The sequence below is a fragment of the Balaenoptera ricei genome, chromosome 8 (genome assembly GCF_028023285.1).
Source record: "Balaenoptera ricei isolate mBalRic1 chromosome 8, mBalRic1.hap2, whole genome shotgun sequence".
In the NCBI taxonomy this organism is placed as follows: Eukaryota; Metazoa; Chordata; class Mammalia; order Artiodactyla; family Balaenopteridae; genus Balaenoptera; species Balaenoptera ricei.
Genome location: NC_082646.1, coordinates 18,161,214 through 18,183,023, shown reverse-complemented (window position 1 = coordinate 18,183,023; position 21,810 = coordinate 18,161,214). Strand labels below are relative to the sequence as shown.

The following is a 21,810-nucleotide window of genomic DNA, read 5'->3' as shown; positions in this document are numbered from 1 at the left end:
TCTCACCATCCAGCCTTTTCACATGCTTTTCCTTTTGCTCTCCTAGTTCTCTCCTCACCTACCTATCTTTACCCAGCACAAATGTCACTTGTGAAAAGCCTCTCCTCACCTCACCCCAAATCTGGGCTCCATTTTTTTTTTTACTTCTATTTTCCCCCACTTCACTCATCTGCTGGCATTTATCTCATTGTATTCTAGGTGTTTCTTACCTATTACCTCCACCCCAATTTCCTTGAACTCCCTTATCTTTCTATCCCCAGTGTCTACCACAATTCTCCACAGAGTGAATGAATGAACGAATAAAGCAGGCTCTAAACGATCAAAGCCCTTGCCCATCTTGAGTCCACAGCAGAGATAGAAATATCCAGAAATTTAGACCATACCAGAATATCTGACTGGTTTCTGTGATTGACCGTATCCAGGCCTCTCCACAGAAGACTCCTAAATGAACCTAAACGGAAAAGTCCTGGGCTCTGCGGTGAGCCACAGGTCACAAGAGATTCCCTAGTGCTGGCACAGCAAGACATGAAGGCTCATGATCTGTGCAGAAGGCCTGACCAGCATGGCATCGTGAGTCAGACTATTTGCTTTACACTGCAGTCTAAGCAGCTTCTGGAACTGCTGTCATTGCAGGAATACACAGAAGCAGCAAGCCCCCAGGTCTACAGTCCTCTGGCTTCTGGGGGGACATCTCACTCCTGGTGATCACAAGACCCCCGAATTTTAGGGACCCTCTGAGAGACTCAAAGAGAGGCATGAACTTCCTGCATTTGTGTCCCATGTTTATCCTTTTCACGGCTTGCTGGCCAGTTCTGGAGCAAACTAAATAAAAGCAGTCTTGATCTGAACCCAAGTCATCATTCTCACCATCCTTTGTGAGATGGGTAGTGAAAAGATAGCATATTATATGTGGTTGTGAAAAAGCTAGGCCCTTCTTGGTGCCATCTTTCCTGCATAAACCAAAATTCTTTTCTGCCTATTTGTTAATTCCTTCCTTCCTCTCCTCTTTCCATCCTTCTCAAACATTTAATGAGCACTCACTAGGTACCAAGCTCTGTGCTGGAGATAGAAGGATGAATAAGATACAGTGCTCTGCCTTCAAGGAACCCACAGAATTCTGAGAGATAGGAAAGTAAACAAATAGTCATAATACACTTGACTTAAGTGCCATAATGGAGGTGTCTGTGAAGCCCTGTAAGTTCAAGGGAGTGGGCCCTGGGGTGCTAGTGGGTGTTTAGTAACCAGTTGGTCAGAGGAGACCTGATTTTTGGTGTTTGCTGGTTCCCTTGTGGCAGATACTTCCGTCATGGCTGATTTCAAGCTACTAACCTGAACACGGGGTTGGGAAGGGATGTACACAGTTGCCCCCCCGCCTTTTTTTTTTTTTTGGCTGTGCAGGGCGGCCTTCGGGATCTTAGTTCCCTGACCAGGGATCGAACCTGTGCCCCCTGCAGTGGAAGCGCAGAGTCCTAACCACTGTACCACCAGGGAAGTCCCCACAGTTGGCCCTTTTGATGTGGTAAGAGCCAGCTCCAGCATACCACCATGATTTCTGCCTTGTGAGATCCTGAGCAGAGAATTTATCCCTGCTGTGCCTGGGCTTCTGACCTACAGAACTTTGAGCTCACAAATAAGCTTTGTTTTAAGCTGCTAAGTGTGTGGTAATTTGTTATGCAACCATAGAAAACTAAACAGAGCCTATTATACCCTTTTTACAGTTGTGAAAACTGAGGCCTAGAAACAGTAAGCAATTTGACCAAGGCCATGAGCAGCTAGCAAGTGATGGAGCTGGGCGGCAAAATGAGGTGTGTCTGACTCCAAAGCCTGGAACCTTAGCTCTTATGTTCTCATGGAAAACAATGTCACATAACCACGAAAGGCCAGGGTCATGGCGGACCATATTTCTTTGTTTATTTGTTTATTTTTAGGGACCAGAAAATGTGCATTATTATTAAAAAATGAAATCCTGTGCCAGAAAAAAAAAGCAAATGTTCAATGTAGCTTTGAACTTGAAGTGGTACCCAAGTGGTTACCTTGATATTTATTTCAGAAGACAATGCTATGGAATAAAAGAAATTTCATATGGGACTCTACTCATTAAATATTTGAGTTTGGCTAGAGTGTCCATTTCTGCTTTTCTCCTCCAGCCTGACCAGATGTGCTCAGAAAATTTCGTTCTCCCTGAATATGTACATCTGTCAAAATTCCTGTCAATTTTAGCACTACTGCCAAGGGAGTGAACAAAGAGAGTTAGCGATTAACTTCAAAGAACTTTGTTGGAGAGGAATAAAGATATTTAAGGCCTATTTTGTCAACTAATTGCATTTGCATATTTATGGGATTTACTGATATAGCAGTAATTAAAAACTATTTAGTAGTCTTAAAGGACACATAACTCAGTTGCTGTTTGCATAATAAACACTTCCTTATTATGTTTGCATAATAAACACTCTCCCACTGCTTCTTCCAAGAAACTGGTCCAAGAGGTGTCATATCTCACTTGGAAATAATGGAAAAACAAAGTGCAAGGGCTCATAGGAATGTGGAGAGGGGACTTCCAAAATAAATATATTTCTAGGTACTCTCTTAATGTTGGGCCTGGCCTGAACTGCTCTCAGAGAATGGCAGATTCAAACTTCAGATTAATAGGTCTTTTTTTCCCCAGGTGATATTTAAGAAGCCTGAATGCTTATCCCCTGACAATTCCATTTTCTTTACTTTAATACCCTGACCTGTTTGAAGGGTCTGAACAGGGTTCACCCTGCATTCATCCTTCCTAAAGAGATGTCTAAGGGGGATGAAATCTTTGACTAATGGATTGCAAGAAACAATGTGAGTAAACAGTATTGAATTTAAGGAGTTGAGAAGAGATGGTTTTCATGGAAAATTAAAGGTTGATCAAGGGACAGATACCAAATGTAAAGGCACTGAGTATATAAACTGAACCTAGACAGGACAGTAAGGTTGGGAAAAGAAAGCTCTGAGCCATCTGGTGGTGCAGAGCAGGGCGATCAAGGGAAGATCAGGAAATATCTGTATATAAACTACTTTGAAGACAAGTCACTCACACAAAACTTTCCTGTCTTTGCAAAATTCATCAGTCAATAAAGAGCTGTAATAGGCAGGATCACCAGACTGTTGTTAAATTAGCTAATGAAGGTCGTAATGTACCTGTATAACACGTCATTAGCAGTGGCCTTCCAGCAACAGATGGGTATATGAGAAAGTGAGCTGGAAGGGAGGGCAAGCGTGTCCCAGGAGGTTTGACTTAGAGCCATGGCTTACTAAAATGTGTGGCAAGAAGATAAAGTTGATTACCATCTCAATTAAACCTTTGCATAAAGGCAAGTTTCTGTGTTCCCTGCCCATAAAAAAAAAAAATGGTCTGCTTCCTGCAGCTTGCCTTTCTCCTGTCCTAATTCATCTCATAGGTAGAAGCCAACAATTCAAAGCATTGATGGGAAGTGATGGGATTTTGATGGCCGGATCAGTCCTTGATGATCTTACCTCTTGATGAAGCCCCATTTATTTTTCTACCCTATCTCAAGGGTATTTCTCAAACTTTCCATAACTTTGTATCCAATTTCCTCTACCAGGTTATACTTCTTTTTTTTACTTTTTCTTCCGAAAAAGTAAAAGTATTTTCAAATGCCCAGCAAAACTGGAAGCACAGGAAGTAGAAAGAACTCTCCACCCCCACCAGCCATGTGAGAGTTTGTTGCCAACATGATGACCCTCCACCTGTGATTACTTAGAGCATTATTCTTACAAACAAGGCCATTATTTTACATAATCTCAATACAATCAAAATTAGGAATTCAACATCGCTATATTACTACCATCTAATCCACAGACCCCATTTGAGTTTCACCAGTTCTCTCCAAAATATTCTTATGACAAAAGGATCCACTGCAGAATCGCACGTTGCACTGAGTTGTCATGCCTCTTTAATCTCCTTTTGTTTGATACGGTTTCTCAGTCTTCCTTTAACTTTCATATCCTTGACACTTTTGAAGATTACATGCCTGCTGTTTTGTAGAATGTCCCACAATACGGGGTTTCCTCCTGGATAGATTCAAGTTATGAATTTTTGGCAGGATGACAGCAGAAGGGCTGCTGCATCTTCTCAGATCTCACGGTGCACAACTCCCGTAACTGGTGATGCTAATTTTCATCATTTGATTAAGGTGTTGTCTGCCAGACTTCTCCATTGAAAGATTTTTTTAAAATTAATTAATTAATTAATTTTTGGCTGCGTTGGGTCTTCTCTAGTTGCAGCGAGCGGGGGCTACTCTTTGTTGCGGTGCGCGGGCTTCTCATTGCGGTGGCTTCTCTTGTTGCGAAGCACGGGCTCTAGGCGCGCGGGCTTTAGTAATTGCAGCGTGCGGGCTCAGTAGTTGCGGCACACGAGCTTAGTTGCTCCGCAGCATGTGGGATCTTCCTGGACCAGTGTTTGAAGCTGTGTCCTCTGCCTTGGCAGGCGGATTCTTAACCACCGCGCCACCAGAGAAATCCTGAAAGATTTTTTTAAATCTTTGTATTTAATAAGTATTTTGTGTTAATGTCCTGTTCCTCATCAAACTTTTGCCCACTAGTTTTTATCACCCATTGATGTTTCGTTTGTGAATTAATTGTCACTATAAAGATTCCATTATTTCTTCTACATTTATTAGTTGGCAATTCTAATTTAAGGGAAAAGTTTTCTCTTCTTCCCATTCATCTCTTTATTTAAATCAGGATGGACTCATGGATTGTTATTCTACTTCATGAGTTATAATTCTTTGCCATCATTATTGATTTTGATGCTTGAATCATCACAGATTTGGCCAGTGGGAGCCCCTTCAAGCTGACTCTGTCCTTTTATCCTGTCCCCATGATTCTTTTAGCACTTTTTTGCTTTGTGATACAAGGAAGCGTTCTAGGCTCTTTTTCTACTTTCCTGCCCTGGCCCTGGCATCACGCATTTCTCCATTTCTTCCTTGTAGGTATGTATGCTATTTAGAGACCAAGATCTGGGTGTTAGGTGTACTCATTTTTGTTAGGGTGTTCTTGCTCTCAGGTGCTCTAGTGGACAGAGCTAGGAACATATGCATGTATGAACACATGTACACACACGCTTATATTTGTATGTATTTCAATATTTAGCTACATGTATTGAAAACCAAGAGTTCACTCTCATACTTCCAAAACCAGCTCAACACTACACGGTTCATCCTAGTTTTCTCCCTTTCCATATTTGTAACTGCTTTCACCAACATCTATATTTTACTGGTAGATGAAAATTAAAAAAAGAGCTTCATGGATTCTAAACAAAGGGACCAAATAATTAGGAGAACAAGGATCAGGTATATACTTCCCCCCTCCTCAGTTTGTTCTGTGAAAACTTATCTCAGACCTGTGCCTCTACATTCCATCTATAGTAAAAAGCAGGCAGATGTTGGAAATGGTATGAAATTTAATTTTTGTTTCTAGAGCATCTAGGGGTCTACCAATGCAAGATAGAGTAATGTGGAATGATGCATCTTTTTCCTTAATAATGAAAAGTGAATGGGGCTCAATCAAAAAGTGAACAAAAAAACCCCAGTTTTTATTGAGTGATGTTAAACTTTAGTAGTTTTCATCTTCAGTAAGCCTAGACGCATTCTCTCTTACGTAGTTACTTTCTGAATTGTGGGCAGTGAGAATTTAAGAAGCATTTCTATTTATCAAAAATCGATGTTTCTTTTAATGAAAGGGACTTAGGAGAAACAAAAGGCACTCTTCCCACTGTACTGTTAGCAGTTGCTCTTCATTTGACAATACCAGGTTTCCATTAGCTTAGTGTAATTCAAGAGTCCAAAAATCATAGTCAAATGCTGAAGATGTTACTGCATAAGTCTGATTTAGATCAGCTATTTGGATCTCAATTATTAATGAAATTAGTGTCCTAAATGTCAGCAAGAGCACTGCCTTAGGTAAACGCTGTAAAGGAAATCACATTAGTGTGGAATTTCCCCTCCTTAGGGGCTCCTCTTAGATTACATTATTCACTTAGCTATCTCCTGTCAGGGAAATTGAAATGTTGGCCAAGATCTGATCCTGGGGCAGAACCAAATGGAGAAGTTAAGAGGTATTGCAATGGCATCAATTCCAAAACATTTGTGTGGTGCTGGTACTGCCCTTGGTCCCATTTAGTGTTTACAAAATAGCACCAGCAAGGACAGCATAAACTGGCAAACAGAGAAGAACGGAATGGAAAGGAGGTCTTTCAGGAAAGATTGAGTGGCATTCCATCCAATAGGCAAGTTCGTGTTTCTCATCTTCTGGAAGTGCCTGGGGAACACTGGCACGTTCAATGGCCCCTCTGTGGCCTTTGGTCCTGGTGGCCACCTCAGGTGAGTCCTTTAATGATATTACTAGGCTTTGAATATTAACGCCTAGAAGCTAGAGACATGGTTTTCTACGTTGTGCTGTATAATTCCTCACAAGTGTTTGTTTTTATTTACCATCTATAAAACGTCAGTCCTGTGAAGCTACATGGAGACCAACAATTTGTTACGACTTTGCTCTTACAATTATAGATGTATATACACCTAGGGTCACACAGTGGGGCTTTATACATGGCTGAAAATATGCTCTGAAATGTTATAATTGTCTGATAAATTTCTGCTTCCTTAGAAATCAAGCTTTCTTTACAACAATTGACATTGAGAGTTTGGGGTATTCTCTTTCAGATTTACTTTTATGTCTGAGTAGTATATTTTTATTATCCAAAGTAGTCTTGGCTTTTAGTAACCCAGGGAGAGAGTCCCTTGGATCCATCAGGGCTACAGAAACCTGGATGTCATTTTGGTATTAGGGGCTTTACATCCAGCCGTACAAAGTCTGTGTAGGTGATGAGTGTTTCTCTAAAGATGCGCTCTATAAACTTGCATGTTTTGAGTGTACAATTCCCCTTAAAAATACTTTAGAAACTAATATATATATATATATATGTATATATGTTTTCTTTCCCTAAATTTCTGGAACTAAAATTCCATAGTGCCAGTATTAACTCTACTGAACTGAGCCATTTGAATTAGGACACAATTGGTTCTTAGGAAATATACACAAATCAAAAAGTTATGTTTATGCTGGTGTTTCCCAACACCCCATTTTCTTGAGGGTTCTCCTAGAGCTCGTGTCTGAATTTCCATGTTTTGAAATATAACTGAAAGTGGAATGAGTCAATTACGGAGATGAGGAAGGAATTTGGTAGCCAAGCAGCTGGCAATGATTTTTTTATTGGGTAGAGAAGAAAAATAGCCACTTATCATTAAAGTATAAAAATGCTGGGTGTTGAACTTAAAGGATAAAAGCATATCTTAATTATAAAAATGAAAACAGAGGGAATTTCATTAAATGTCAAATGGGTTTCTTAGCAGAAAATAATTGTGAACATTAAACTAAGTAAGGTAAAATAGAAAAATGAAGGTTTGAAAACAGAAGAAATTCTTCTTAATGATTTCTCTTTCTAATGTTTTGCATTATGCTTGATTTTTGCTCTAACTGTGGCAGAGAAAGTGTTTTAATAGTGTCTCGTAATCAGTGCTTGACCATAAATCATACTGAGAACATTTGTTGCAGAAAAATTCATGCTTTGGAATTTTTACTGGTTTTAATATCAATATGATTTGTAAACATTAAAGCCCTGAACCAACCACCAATTCACCGCTGCACCCAGGAGACAGTGTGCTGGGGTAGGAGGCCTGGATTAGAGCCATCTAGTTCCTGCCACTCTACTCACCAGCCACGTGACCCCGGGCAAGTCAATTAACCTCTTAGAGACTCTGTTTCCCTGTAAGTTAACTGTTTATTTTGTATATTCATGAAGACCGAAGAAGATAGCATTATGAAATTGTAAGGTGCAATGCAAATGTAAGATATCACTGACCTGAAAACACACAAATGGGGACTTCCCTGGCAGTCCAGTGGCTAACACTCCGTGCTCCCAATGCAAGGGACCCAGGTTCGATCCCTGGTCAGGGAACAAATCCCACAGGCAGCAACTAAGGGTTCACATGCTGCAACTAAAAGATCCCGAGTGCCGCAACTAAGCCCCGGCACAGCCAAATAAATAAATATTTTTAAAAAACCCACAAACACAGAAAATAACAATGGGCTGTTTCTGTCCAAAAATGTACAACATGCAACTCTTCCTTTTGAAGGGTTACTCACTGCTGTTCCTAGTGTTCTCAGGGAGCCAGTTCAGGGTAGTGCCAGAGTAAGAGCTTGACCTTTGCATCCAGATCAGTCTTGTTTAAATTCCGGCCTCCTCACTTACAAGCTGTGTGATCTTCAGTGGTACTCACCTCACTAGGCCTAGAGTCCCTCACCTGTAAGTGACCCTTCATGGGGCTGTAGAGTACCTATTCTTGCAGAAGTTAAATGAGATAATTCATGTAAAGGGCTCTCAGCCCAGTGCCTGGCACACAACAAATTATTTAATCAGTATTATGTATTCAGTAGTACCATGCACCCAAACCTCTGTTTCCTTGTAACATCTCAGATATATGTATTGCTACCAACCAGGTTTCTTGGCCTTCCTTAATCAATAGAAATTGATAAGAGGCCAGACAAGAAATTCAGGCAAGGCTCTACTGGGACCCCTACTATAGCAGGGAGGAGCAAAAACAAGTAACAGTTTCCCTTGCTTGCTTCCTGAGGTGGGACGAGCTGCTTCCTTACGTGGGGTGAGGGTAGGGGCGGGTCCAGGGGTCAGGTCGGAGCGGTGGCTGAGGTGGTCGGCCCACCCCTTTGGTGGTGCTGTGTGCAGGGGGCATGTGCAATACCCTGCTTTTGCCCCCTGCTCTTCAGAAGTGGCAGCTGGGTTTTTTTGGTCTTTTTGTATCTTGTTGTCCATAATTTGCCCTAGCTGCACATGCACACAGTTATTTTTAGTCCCTTTTAGTTTCTTTGTATTTTGCTTCTTAAGGAGATGTTTGTCCAGGTGTAAGCACTGCAGCAAAGCACTAGGTCCTAGGTCCCAGCCTGTCTCAGTATCACTCGCTTATAATCCTAAAGGTGGTATACTCACTAAAGCAAAAAGAGCTTTTTTCATCAAAGTGCCCAGAACACTCTAAGATAGGCGTGTGTGTAACTCATTGAAATAAGGAAAACAAAGGAATAATTCTACTGTATTCTTATCTTTTTTAAATCTCTCTTCACCTAAAAGTGCTTCACAGCTCAGTTCCTAACACATTCTACTTTCCAGAAATTTTACAAGTGAATTATTTGAAGCTGATTATTGGCATTCAAGGAGGCAGTGCTAGTGAGGAATCTCTCCTGGGTCTGTTGATAGTTTCCATCAGTGTCTGTTGAAACATCACTGAACTGTGAGTCATTTAGTGCCTGTGTGAATGTCACATTAGCTTTCAAGGGGCATAATTTACTGTTAATTAATGGTCACTTAAATCCTTAATCTCTCTCCTCTGATCTTTCTTCTCAGGCAAATTTGCACTCATAGTAGAAATGTAATTCATTATTTCTTCCCATTTTAAACAAAGAACTCTTTCCCTCTGTAGTTTATTTAAGCATACTTCCATTTGCTTCTGATTTTTCTCCAATCATTGCCTGTTTCTCTTTTGGTCCTATTTCCAGCTTCCAGAACATTCTCTTTTTACCCAAAGACTTTGACACATTCTAGAAAGCATGTGTTTACCCATAGGGGACCTATGGATTGTTTCCTAGAAAAGGTATCAGAGGGGAATTTGAGTCTCCATGAACAGAGGGTATAGGGAACACACATTCATTTCTCAGAATTATGTCTTAACTCTGTCTCAAGTGGTTTCCGGTATTGAAACAGGCACATTTCAGTGGTTCCCCAACTGGGACTTGAATTGGGAGCTTCCAAGGGAGGTAAGAGTGAACTTGCCCAAAGCGAAATTCTCAGGAAAACCACCAGGCCAGCTTTGCTTTGGGCTCCAGAATTCTCTCCCCCCAGGGTCCGCCAGCGAGAAACAGTCTCAGGTAGAGAGATTCACAGCACATTTTTTGACAATCACAGTTCACAGAAACTAAAGATGATGCCTGATGCAAGCCACCCACCTTAGTCCCGCATGCCAGCATAGCTGTTGCCACTTCTGGCGTCTTGTCGGGTGAATAGTTAGGGAGTTAAAACGCTAATTAGATTCCCAGTTCAGATGGTAATGGAAGTGAATATTCCACTGCCCACAATGAGTCTGGAATTGCACCCCCAGCACCGTTGTTAGCATTTTGGTCACATCGACATTGATAAATATAGAAATTGCTGCCTGTGGCAGCAAGTGACACAGCATCTTTCGTAAAGAGATGGGCATAAACAGGATTGTCGCATGGGGAGAGGATATCTCATTTACAGTTTTCTGTTGGATCCTGTGTGCCTTCAGCAGCTCATCAAAATAACCATCAAAACTGCTGAGAGCCGAGGTGAATTCACGCGCAGGACACTACGGATAGATTTCACTCAGGCGCTGTTGGCGGGAGGTGTGCAATTTGCTTCAGTCCAATGACTTAGCGAAGCTTTGAATTCCCCAGGGGCCGGCAAAGCTGGTGAACAAAATATCTTTTTGCAATTCCGAGAAAGCCCTCACAGATTTGTCACTTCCAATTGCTGGTGCTCATTTCTCTTGCTTGCTTTCCCCTGGCCTTCCCGGCCTCAACACCAATCACGGCTCCTCTACAAATCGAGATTCCTGGGTCATAGGAAATGGTTGTTCCCTGGAACCACAGAGAATTTTCCCAAAATGAAGATCTCATTTTCTGACAAGTGCATTTTAAGGCAGAGTGAGAGAAAAGATACATTTTTGAGGAGAAAAATATGAATTGGAATCTCACTAATCCCATTATTCAGAAATCCACACAAATCTCTGGGTTCAACTGGTTTGTCTATGTTTCTGCTTGGGCTTTCAGTGTGATTTTGAATTACAAATGGAAAATCCAAAGAAAAATCCAAAGAGGAAGTTAAATGTTGGCTAAGTGCATAGGAAGCTTTCTCCTATGTACCGGGAGGGGGTGATATGGAAAAAAGAAAGGATGCTGTCTCCAAGATGCAAGATTGTTGTAAAAATGGAACTGTAGGTGCAAGTTTGCATCCTCAGAGATGGGGTTGATTTATTTATCTTTACAATGAGATTTCTCCATTGGGCACTTAGACCATCAGCTTACTTTGCTTTTTTTTTTTTTTTTTTTTTTTGCTTTTTAATTGAAGTATAGTTGATTTACAATGTTTCAGGTATACAGCAAAGTGATTCAGTTATACACACACACACACATACACACACACACACACGTATTCTTTTTCAGATTCTTTTCCATTGTAGGTTATTATAAGATATTGAATATAGTTCCCTGTGCTATGCAGTAGGTCCTTGTTGTTTATTTTATATACAGTAGTGTGTATCTGTTAATCCCAAAGTCCTAATTTATCCCTTCCCCCTCTTTCCAGTTTGGTAACCATAAGTTTATTTTCTATGTCATCAGCTTACTTTAAATAAGTGTCTGCCAATAAGCCCGCTAGTTGGCTGTGAACTTAAGCAGTTTGGATGAGCTGAAAACTATGTCTTGCTAGGAGCCACTGAGTCCTGAGCAGTCTGAAGTGTCCTAAAGATGCTAAGTTCCTTTTATTTTCATAAACGATGAAAACGATGATAGTTTTCTTTTTCAGGAATCCTGGCAATAGATACCCCTCATCCCAGGAGTTCTGCTCTGCATCATCTCACCAAGCAGCTATTACAGAAATATCACAAGGAAGTGAGGCCAGTTCACAACTGGACCCAGGCCACCACAGTATACCTGGATGTGTTTGTCCGCGCTGTGTTGGATGTGGTAAGGACCATGTTACCATCTCCTAGTCCCATCATTCTTTTGTAAAACTACCTGCTGTTTACGCAGGGGTCTAGGAGAAGTTTTATTCTTGAGACTCTCGTTGAGCTGATAGAGAAGTTGTGCTAGACTCAGCAGTGAGCCTGGGGTAAATATTTATTAGGCAAATCATGCTTTCTAGCCCCCGACTTACATTGTGAGGGCAGATAGTCTAGAAATAGGAATTTCACAGAAATAAGATGTTTTAAGAATTGTGGTCATAGGTCACAGAACATATTTTATGAGCATTGCTGAAACCCAAAATGGTAATAGGCATTATTTTCTATGGTTCACATTTCTTAGTGATAGTAGTGGGTTTATGAAACAACTTCGACAACTTACTGCCTGAAATTTTAAAAGGGGGGAAAAAGTGCCTTGCTATCCTGAGTTTTTAAGGGACTTTATACCTAAGGTATTTGCTAAGGGTAGTGGGAAGATTTGTTTATTAAAGCTCATCTTTCCTACTATGTCTGAAAAATGGGTTGTTGTGGGTATTAAATGAGAAAGTGCATGTAAAGCAGTTAGCAGAGGTCTTAGGAAGCCCTCAGTGATGGCCCGTATAATTATCTCTGCTTCTTCTTTCTCCTTTTTCTTAATTACAAAGTCTTCAGTATCAATAGATCCCAAATTTCTTTTGATTTCTTTTAAAAGCAGACTTTACTGAGCTTGTTTGTTAAAGTAGTTTAATAATTGTTTTTCAATTTACTTCTCAAAACTTTTTTTCCAATTGAGGTATAATATACAGATATTGAAATGCACAGTATGAGTTTTGATTATTGCATGCACCCACATAATCCATATCCCTATCAATACGTCAAACATTTCCATCACCCCAGAAAGATCTCCCATTTCCTTCCCAGTCAATCATCATCCCCTCCATCCACAAGGACAACTGCTGTTCTGATTTCTTTCATCATATTTTTGAGCTTCATTCATGTTGTTGTGCATATCAGTAGTTTTTCTTTTTTATTGATAAGTAGTATTTGGTTATGGCTATACCATGATTTGTTTATCCATTCTCCTGTTGATAGGCATATGGGTTGTTTCCAGTTTTAGTATATTATGAATAAAGCTGCTGTGAACATTTCTGTACAAGTATTTTGGTGTACATATGTTTTTATTTCTCTTCAGTAAAACCTAGAAGTGGAATAACTGCCACTTCTCATAGGATAGATGTACATTTAATGAGAAACTGCCAGACTGATTTACAAAGTGGTTGTACATTGTATACTCCCGCCCATCAGCTATGAGAGTTCCCATTTCCCCACATCTTCACCAACACTAAGTGTTATCAGTCTTTTTAATTTTAGCCATTCTGGTAAGCGTGTAGGGATATTTCATTGTGGTTTTTCTTTATACTTCCCATGGCTAATAATTAAGGGCTCTTTTTTTATGTGTTTATTGGCCACTTATATATCTTTCTTTGTGAAGTACCTGTTTAAGTCTTTTCCTATTTTTTATTTTGTTGGTTGTATTTTTATTATAGATTTATAGGGATTGCTTATATATTCTGGACACAAGTCCTTTGTCATCTATGTATTGCAAATGTTTATTCTCAGTCTGTGGCTTGCCTACTCATTTTCCTAATGGGTCTTACGATGGACAGAAATTTTTAAATTTAATGAAGTCCATTTTTTTACCAGTTCTTTATTTATGGTTAGTGCTTTCTGGGTACTGTCTAAGAAATCTTTGCTACTACAAGTTTACCAAAATATTTTCCTATATTTTCTTTCGGAAGATTTATAGTTTATAGCTCCTTAGATTTAGTTCTGTGATCTTGAGAATTAATTTTTGTAATGGTGTGAGGCATAGGTCAAAGTTTTTTGCTGTTGTTTTGTTTTGTTTTTGTTTTTGCATTTAGAATGGATTTGTTCCATCACCATTTTTTGAAAAGGCTTTCCTTTCCCCGTTGAATTGCTTTGATGTCTTGGCTGAAAATTAAGTTAACTTATAAGTGTCAGACTATCTGATATCTTGAAATCAGATAGTGTAAGTCCTTGAACTTTGTTCTTCATTTTTAAGATAGTTTGGCTTTTTAGAACCTTTGTACTTCTACATAAATTTTATATTCAGTTTGTCACACTTCATTAAAAATAAAAAACCTGCTGGGAGTTTGCTTGGAATGGTGTGGGACCCACAGAGAAATTTAGGGGAGAATTGACATTTAACAACACTGAGTTTTCCAGTCTTTGAATATGGTATGTCTCTCCATTTATTTGGGTCTTCAGCAGTGTTTTATAATTTTAAATGTAGAAGTTTTATACATATTTCCATTAAACTTATCCCAAAGTATTTTTGATGTGGCTATAAATATTACTTAAAATTTTAAATGTTCTAGTTATTTGTTGTCATTATAAAGAAATAGGATTCATTTTGTACGCTGACTTTGTGTCCTGTGACCTTGCAAAATTCACTTACTAATTCTAGTAGTTTTTCAGATTAATATTTTCTACATATGCAATCATTTCATCTGCAAATAGTTTTACTTCTTTCTTTTTTAATCTGTGTGCCCTTTATTCTTCTTGTCTTGTTGCATTGCCTAAGACCTCTACTACAGTGTTAATGGAAGTGGTGAGAGCAGACATTTTTATTTGTTTCCATTCTTACAGAAAAATCTTTCACCATTAAGTGTGATGTTAGCTATAGATTTTTCATAGATGATCTTTATCAGGTTGAAAAAGTCCCCTCTTATTTGCTATGTGCTGAGAGATATTTTAAAAATCATGAATGATACTAAATTACATCAAATTTTTTCTCAGTCAATTTGAATGATCATATGATTCTTCTGTTTTATGCAGTTAATATGGTAAATTATTTTTGATTGATTTTCAAATGTTAAACCACCCCTGCATTCCTAGAATAAACTCCGCTTGATCTTGATATATATTTCTGGATTTGAATTCCTACTTATTGTAGGTTGTATCTATGTTAATGAGGAGTATTGGGCTACAGTTTTATTTCTTGTAATGTATTTGTCTGGTTTTGGTGTCAGGGTTATTCTGGCTTTATAAAACTCATTGAAAAGTGTTCCCTCCTCAATTTCCTGAAGGAATTGTGTAACATGGATAATTTCCTTCCCTAATGTTTGATAAAATTCACCAGTAAAACTATCTGGGACTGGAGTTATCTTTGTGGGAAGGTATTTAAATATAAATTCAATTTCATTAACATATATAGGAATATTCAAATTTTCTATTTCTTCTTGTGTCCGTTTTGGTAATTTGTATTTTTCAAGGAATTTGTCTATTTCATCAAAGTTGCAAATTTATTTGTTCATAATATTCTCTTTTAATTCTTTTAATGTCCAAAGGATCTCCAGTGATACTGCCTCTTTCATTCCTCATATTGGTAATTTGTGTTTTCTCTTATTTTCCCTTGACCAATATTGCCAAATGTTTATCAATTTAATTTATTTCTTTAAAGAACCAAATATTGGTTTTGAATTTTCCTTATTGTTTTCTATTTCACTGATATCTACTCTTATCTTTATTTCCTTTCTTCTACTTACTGTGTACTTAATTTGTTCTTCTTTAACTTGTTTCTTAAAGTGGAAAGGTATATCATTGATTTTAAACCTTTTTTCTTTTATAATTTTAGCATTTAAAGTTATAAGTTTTCCAAGCACTAATTTAACTGCATCCTATGAAATTTTGAAGCATTTTAAAATTTGAGGTATAAATTATATAGACTGAAGCTCATCTTTTTTTTAAAGATTTATTTATTATTTATTTTTGGCTGCATCAGGTCTTAATTGCGGCATGCGGGATCTTCATGGAGGCATGCAGGATCTTTCGTTGCAGTGTGTGGGCTTCTCTCTAGTTGTGGCATGTAGGTTTTCTCTTCTCTAGTTGTGGCGCATGGGCTCCAGGGTGCCTGGGATCTGTAGTTGTGGTGCATGGTCTTAATTACCCTGCAGCATGTGGGATTTTAGTTCCCTGACCAGGGACCAAACCCGCATCCCCTGTATTGTAAGGGGGATTCTTTACCCCTGGACCACCAGGGAAGTCCCTGAAACTCATCTGTTTTAAGCCAGTCCCTTCCCCCTAGCCCCAGTCTCTGGCAACCACAGATTTTCTTTTTTCTCCCTATAGTTTTGCCTTTCTAGAATGTCATATAAATGGAATCATTTTGTATTTTATTCTTGGTTTTTGGCTTCTTTCACTTAGAATAATGCCTTTGAGAGCCATCAGTGTTGTGTTGTTGCATATATCAGTAGCAGTATTCTATTGTACAAATGTACTACAATTTGTTTACTTATTTACCAGTTGTTGGACATGTGATGTGGGTTGTTTCCAAATCGGAGCAATTATGAATAAAGTCACTATAAACATTTGCATACGTTTTCACTTCTGTTGCATAAATACTTAGGTGTGGGATTGCTGAGTTGTATAAGTCTATGTTTAACTTTATAAGAAACTGCCAAACTGTTTTCCAAAGTGGATGTGTTATTTTGCATTCCACCTGCAATGTCTGAGAGTTTCAGTTCCTCCACATGATCGCCAGCACTTGATATTGTCAATCTCTTTAAATTTTAACCATTCTAGTAGATTTGTCACCACACAGTAGATTTGTGATATCTCGATGTGGTTTTAAACTTTCATTTCACTAAAAATTAATGATGTTGAACATCCTTCCATGTGCTTACTTGTCAACTGTATATCTTTTAAAATAGAGTATTCGCTCAAATCTTTTACTTTTAAAAAAATAGGTTGTTTATTACCTTATTATTGAGTTGCAGAAGTTCTTTATATAGTTTTGGTCTATTTTTGCATTCTATTCTGTCCAACTAATCAATATATTTCTCCTTACATCAATACACTGTGTCAATTACTGTGCATTACAGAAGTCTTGAAATCAGATAGTGTGAGTCTTCCAACCTTATTCTTCTGTTTTAAAATTGTTTTGACTCTTCTAGGTACTTTGCATTTCCATATAAACTTAAGAAAATTCATCAATTTCTATTTTAAAGACTACCAGATTTTTATTGAGATTGCATTAAATCTATAGATCAATTTAAGGAGAATCAACATCTTAACAATAAGCTTCCAATCCATGACAACAGTGTATCTCTCCATTTGTTTAGTTCTTTAATTTCTTTGCATAATGTTTAGTGTTTTTCAGTGTTCTGCACATATCTGGTTAAATTTATCCCTAAGTATTTCACATTTTTGATGCTATTATAAATGATATTTTTTGATAAGAAAGAGAATTAAAATTTTAATAATATAAATGTATTTTAAATTTGGGTCTCTGTTACTTGCTAGCATACAAAAATATAACTGATTTGTATATATTGGCCTTGATCCTGTGACCCTGCCATCTCATTAATTTTTGAGTCTTTTTGTAGATTCTTTCAGATTTTCTCTGTAGAAGATCATGTTGTCTGCGAATAATGAAAGCTGTACGTCTTTCTTTCCAATCTTTATAGCTTTTCTTTCCTTTTATTGCCTACTGCCCTGACTCGAACCTCTAGTGCAGTGTTGAATAGAAGGGTACACTGTTCTATAAATGTAAATTCAATAAATGTATTTATAATTTTGTTAAAATCTCCTATAACAATTTTTTTGTCCAGTTGTTCTATTAATTTCATAGAGAGGGGTATAACAATCCCCAATTATAATTGTGGTTTGTCTATTTCTCTTCCCTGTTATTAGATGCATACGCATTTAAGATCGTATGTCTTCTTAACAAACAGAACCTTTTACCATTATAAAATACCCTTCTTTATCTCTGGTAATATTCTTTTTCTTGAAGTTTTTTTCATGCTTACTTTTTGCATGGTATGTATTTTGCCATCCTTTTATTTTCAATTTCTGTGGTACTCAAAGTCGTCTCTTAGACAGAGCATGTAGTTTGGTCTTTCATTTTGTTAAACTTTTTATTTTGAAATAACTATAAATTTACAGGAAGTTGCTAATAAATTTATAGGGAGGTTCTGTGCACCCTTCACCCAATGCCCTCCAATGTTAACATCTTGCAAAAATACAGTACAGTATCAATACTAGAAAATGGACTTTGGTGCTTATTCAGATTTCTCCAGTTTTACATATACTCATTTGCATGTGTGTGTATGTTTCTCTATAATTTTATCATATGTGTAGCTTTGTGTAACCACCACTACCACCACATCAAGCTACACAATCATCACCACAGGGCTCCCTGGTACTGTTCCTTTATAGCCACAATCCTTTCTCCCCTCTAACCCTTAGCCCCTGGCAACCAATAAATCCCTTCTCCATCTTTATAATTGTGTTATCTCAAGAATATTATATAAATGGAACCATGTAGTATCTTACCTTTGAGGTTGGCTTCTTTCATTCAGTGTAATTCCCTTCAGGTTCATCCAAGTTGTGTGTATCAATAGTTCACTCTTTTTTGTTGCTGAGTAGTGTTCCAGGGTATTGCTATTTTAACCCATCAATCTATGCATTTTAATGGAAGTGTTTTGTCCATTTACCAATACCATCTTGCTATTTGTTTTCTAGCTGTCTCATCTGTTTTCTGTTTTCTGCTCCCCTTATCCTGCCTTACTTTGGATAAATTAAATATTTTTTAATATTTGATTTTAGTTCCTCTAAAATCAAATTAGCTTTTTTGCAATCCCTCTGTGTATTATTTTTAGATGTTATTTTAGGTATTTCCATACCCATCATTAACTTAATACAATGTACTTAGAATTAATGTTATTACACTTCATATAAAATGTACAAATCTTACAACAGTAAAATTCTATTTACCTGTTCCCCTTACATTTACATACATAATACGCCCTACAATACAATATTATTATTTTAACGTACTTTAAAAAAATAATTCAATAATTTCTCTTTAATTTATTTTAATGGAGGTGTTTCTCTATGTTAATATCTTAGTGCTGCACTATGAATCAGAGACTCTGATTTTTTGACTGAGACTCAGGTATTGAAATTGATGAAAAATAAATACTTTAAAACTGAAAGTATAAATTTTCTGTTATAACACGGTTTAAATTATTTTTTATCTAATGAAGTTATTTTAACATAATTTTCCTTGAGCTTAGATAAACCCCTACTCATTATTTCTTCATAAGCAGGTACATTTATTTATTTATTTTTAACATCTTTATTGGAGTATAATTGCTTTATAATGGTGTGTTAGTTTCTGCTGTATAACAAAGTGAATCAGCTATACATATGCATACATCCCCATATCTCCTCCCTCTTGCGTCTCCCTCCCACCCTCCCTATCGTACCCCTCTAGGTGGACACAAAGCACGGAGCTGATCTCCCTGTGCTATGCGGCCATAAGCAGGTACATTTAAATGAAACACAAAAAATCCTCCTTTTAGCACACAATTTCACTTTTCTCAGCTTTATTTTCCCACTCACACTAGTAAAAGTACTATATCTAAGATCCTAGAAAATACTGTTTAATTAAATGCCAGAAAACGCCCACCCTTACTCTCCAAAAGACCTAGTCTTACACAAAGCTCCAATAGAAAACTCCTTTAAATCTCTTTTCTATTTGGATGTTGAACTAGAATTTTGGAGACAATTTTCTGGGGCTGCATCTTCACTTACTTAAGAGATATTAGTCCTTGCTATTTAGTTGTCAGTGGGTTATTATGTCTATATTGTTTATCGGACATTGTCCAATGGGAAAAGCATGATTTGAATAAAGACACGATATGAGCCATGTTATATGAAACTCCAGGGAAGAGATAGAATCAGCCTTGAGTTAAGAGCTGAAGACAGGTTTCTAGGTCTCTCCTCATTCTTCTACTTTCTGACTTCATATTGATGAAGGTGAAGTAGAATTGCTCAGGCTTTCCTTTAGAGGCTTATTTGGAGATAAAGAAAAGGAGTAAAGTCTTTATATTACTAATTCCCTTGGAACAGCTGTATCAAATTGAAAATTTTAATCTAACTCTTTCTTCCTACCCCAATAAAAGAAAATAAAATTATATCCCTTATGGTGGGTAAGGAGAACACCATTATTTTTTCAAAGATATGCTTTTCTCCACTGTTGTGATGTATACTAATTTTTTACAAGAATATGGTTAGACATATTTTATTGGATTTGGAAAACTTGCCTTCAGGAATATGGGAAAATCTTATATTCCATCCCTCTAGTTTTATTCCTATCTACTGTCTTAACTTTATCGTCTACATGTACTCAATGCTACAATGAACCTGAACTTCTTGTTTCCTGCCTATATGCTGTTAATTCTTCTATTTCCTCCAATGAATGTGTTTTCCTCTTCATTTGCCATCTATCAAATATTATAGTCCTCAAATCTCAGCTCCTAAGAGAAATTTTCCTCAATTCTCCAAACTGACAGCAATGTCTCCCTCTTTTGAATCCAACGAAGTATGTATATTTCTTAATGCCCATAGTTAATTGTTAAAATGTCACATACACTAATAGCTACTTGAGGGAAGGATTTTCTAACTCATGGTCCTATTTCCCACAATATGCAGCATAGTATATCTTACTTCAAAGCTACTGGGTAGATACTTGTCTAACCAATTAATTAAGATATGTGAGTACAATTCTAGGGTTGTCTTTATGAACGACTTAGTCTAATATACTTTGCAAATGTCTCTATTACATTCAGGTGGGCTGCTCCTAAAGTTCGTTCCAGAGGCAGGGCTGGTTTGAAGGACTTGATAAAAATCGCTCACAAATTCTGCTCAGACAAGGACACTCCCAATGTGAATAGATAACTTGTTGGATGCATCTACCAGCAGCTGAACTGCTGGCAACTTTTGTTTGGAGTGAAGAGCTTTCAGCCCAGCTTTCATCAGTGCCCCTCCCTTCCGTTATGTTTTGCCTCCTGTTTTGTTTACATGAAAGACTACAGTCTTGTCTTAGAATTTCTGGGTATTATGTGTACCTTAGGGAAATCTGATTATAGAGATAATCTACTAACAGGGAAGAGTTTCCATTTGTTTCTATTGAGTTTTGTCAATTCTGAATCCAAGATTCCTTTGTATTCCAGTCCATTGACTAGAGCCTCCCAGCCAGACGTTGAGGCATCTGTTTCTATAGTCTTTGGAACTGGGAAAGATAAATAAGAATGTGCGGGAATTATCTGTATATTTGCTAACCACCAATTTAGATCTAAATAGACTCCCTCTGTTAGGAAGACTAATGAATTCCAATTCTCTGAAATATCCTTTGCTTTTAACAAGCAAGATGGAAGGCATCTAAAGAAAAAAAAAAAAAGAAAGAGATGCACAGAGGGAAAAGCTGTGAATAATGCCACCAGAGAACCAATTATGTTCACCAGCTGGCATTGAGAAACTTGTTTCCCCTGACAAAAAAAAGACTTCAGTTTTAGCCTCAAACTTCTTTTTGACATTGTGTTCTTTAGGGCGGAATGACAAATCCTCCCAGACATCCCCATAAGATATTAGGGAAAAAAATCTTAACACTATTGTTACGTGTAACATGACAAAGTGCTTGGCAGGAAGAGAAAAACAAGTGAAGGCATCAACATGGCAGTTAATAAGAACCAACTAGATAAAATGACAGTGAAAATGAAACATTAAGACATAGAGACCTTCCTCCCCAGCCACATGACTGAGTCAACGAGTTATATTCACAACTTGGCATGACAGTGATAAAGAAACTGGTTGGGACATTTCATAGATGTAAAAGTATATTTGTTATGAAAGAGTAGCTAAAAGCTATATTTCTCAGTAATAGAAACAACATTTTGGACTTTTTCCCCTGTTAAGGGGGAACCCTCTTTGATTGCAGCTAAGCCTAGAACTGTGCCTTTTGTGTGTTAGTGGGTGAGATATGATCTATTTCAGGCTCTCTCAGCCAGTAAAACTTGGAAGAAAGTGGTGTCACCCAATCTTGGGCTCTCACTAGGGGTCTTTTTTTAACTGCCCTGAGCCCCTCAGAGCCAATCTTGGCTGGGAGTCCCCTCTGTACCTCCTCCAAACTGTTTCTTGGGGAAAT

At 37.7% G+C, this 21,810-nt stretch overlaps 1 protein-coding gene across 1 annotated transcript in view; it reads left to right on the top strand.

Moving 5' to 3' along the window:
• The window catches only part of HTR3B (5-hydroxytryptamine receptor 3B), a 70,204-nt gene that overhangs the window by 27,789 nt on the left and 20,605 nt on the right, over positions 1 to 21,810 (top strand). The window contains exon 3 of the mRNA XM_059929313.1: positions 11,663 to 11,823. Within this exon, the coding sequence (XP_059785296.1) occupies positions 11,663 to 11,823 (161 nt within the window). The remainder of the gene's footprint in view (positions 1 to 11,662; positions 11,824 to 21,810) is intronic.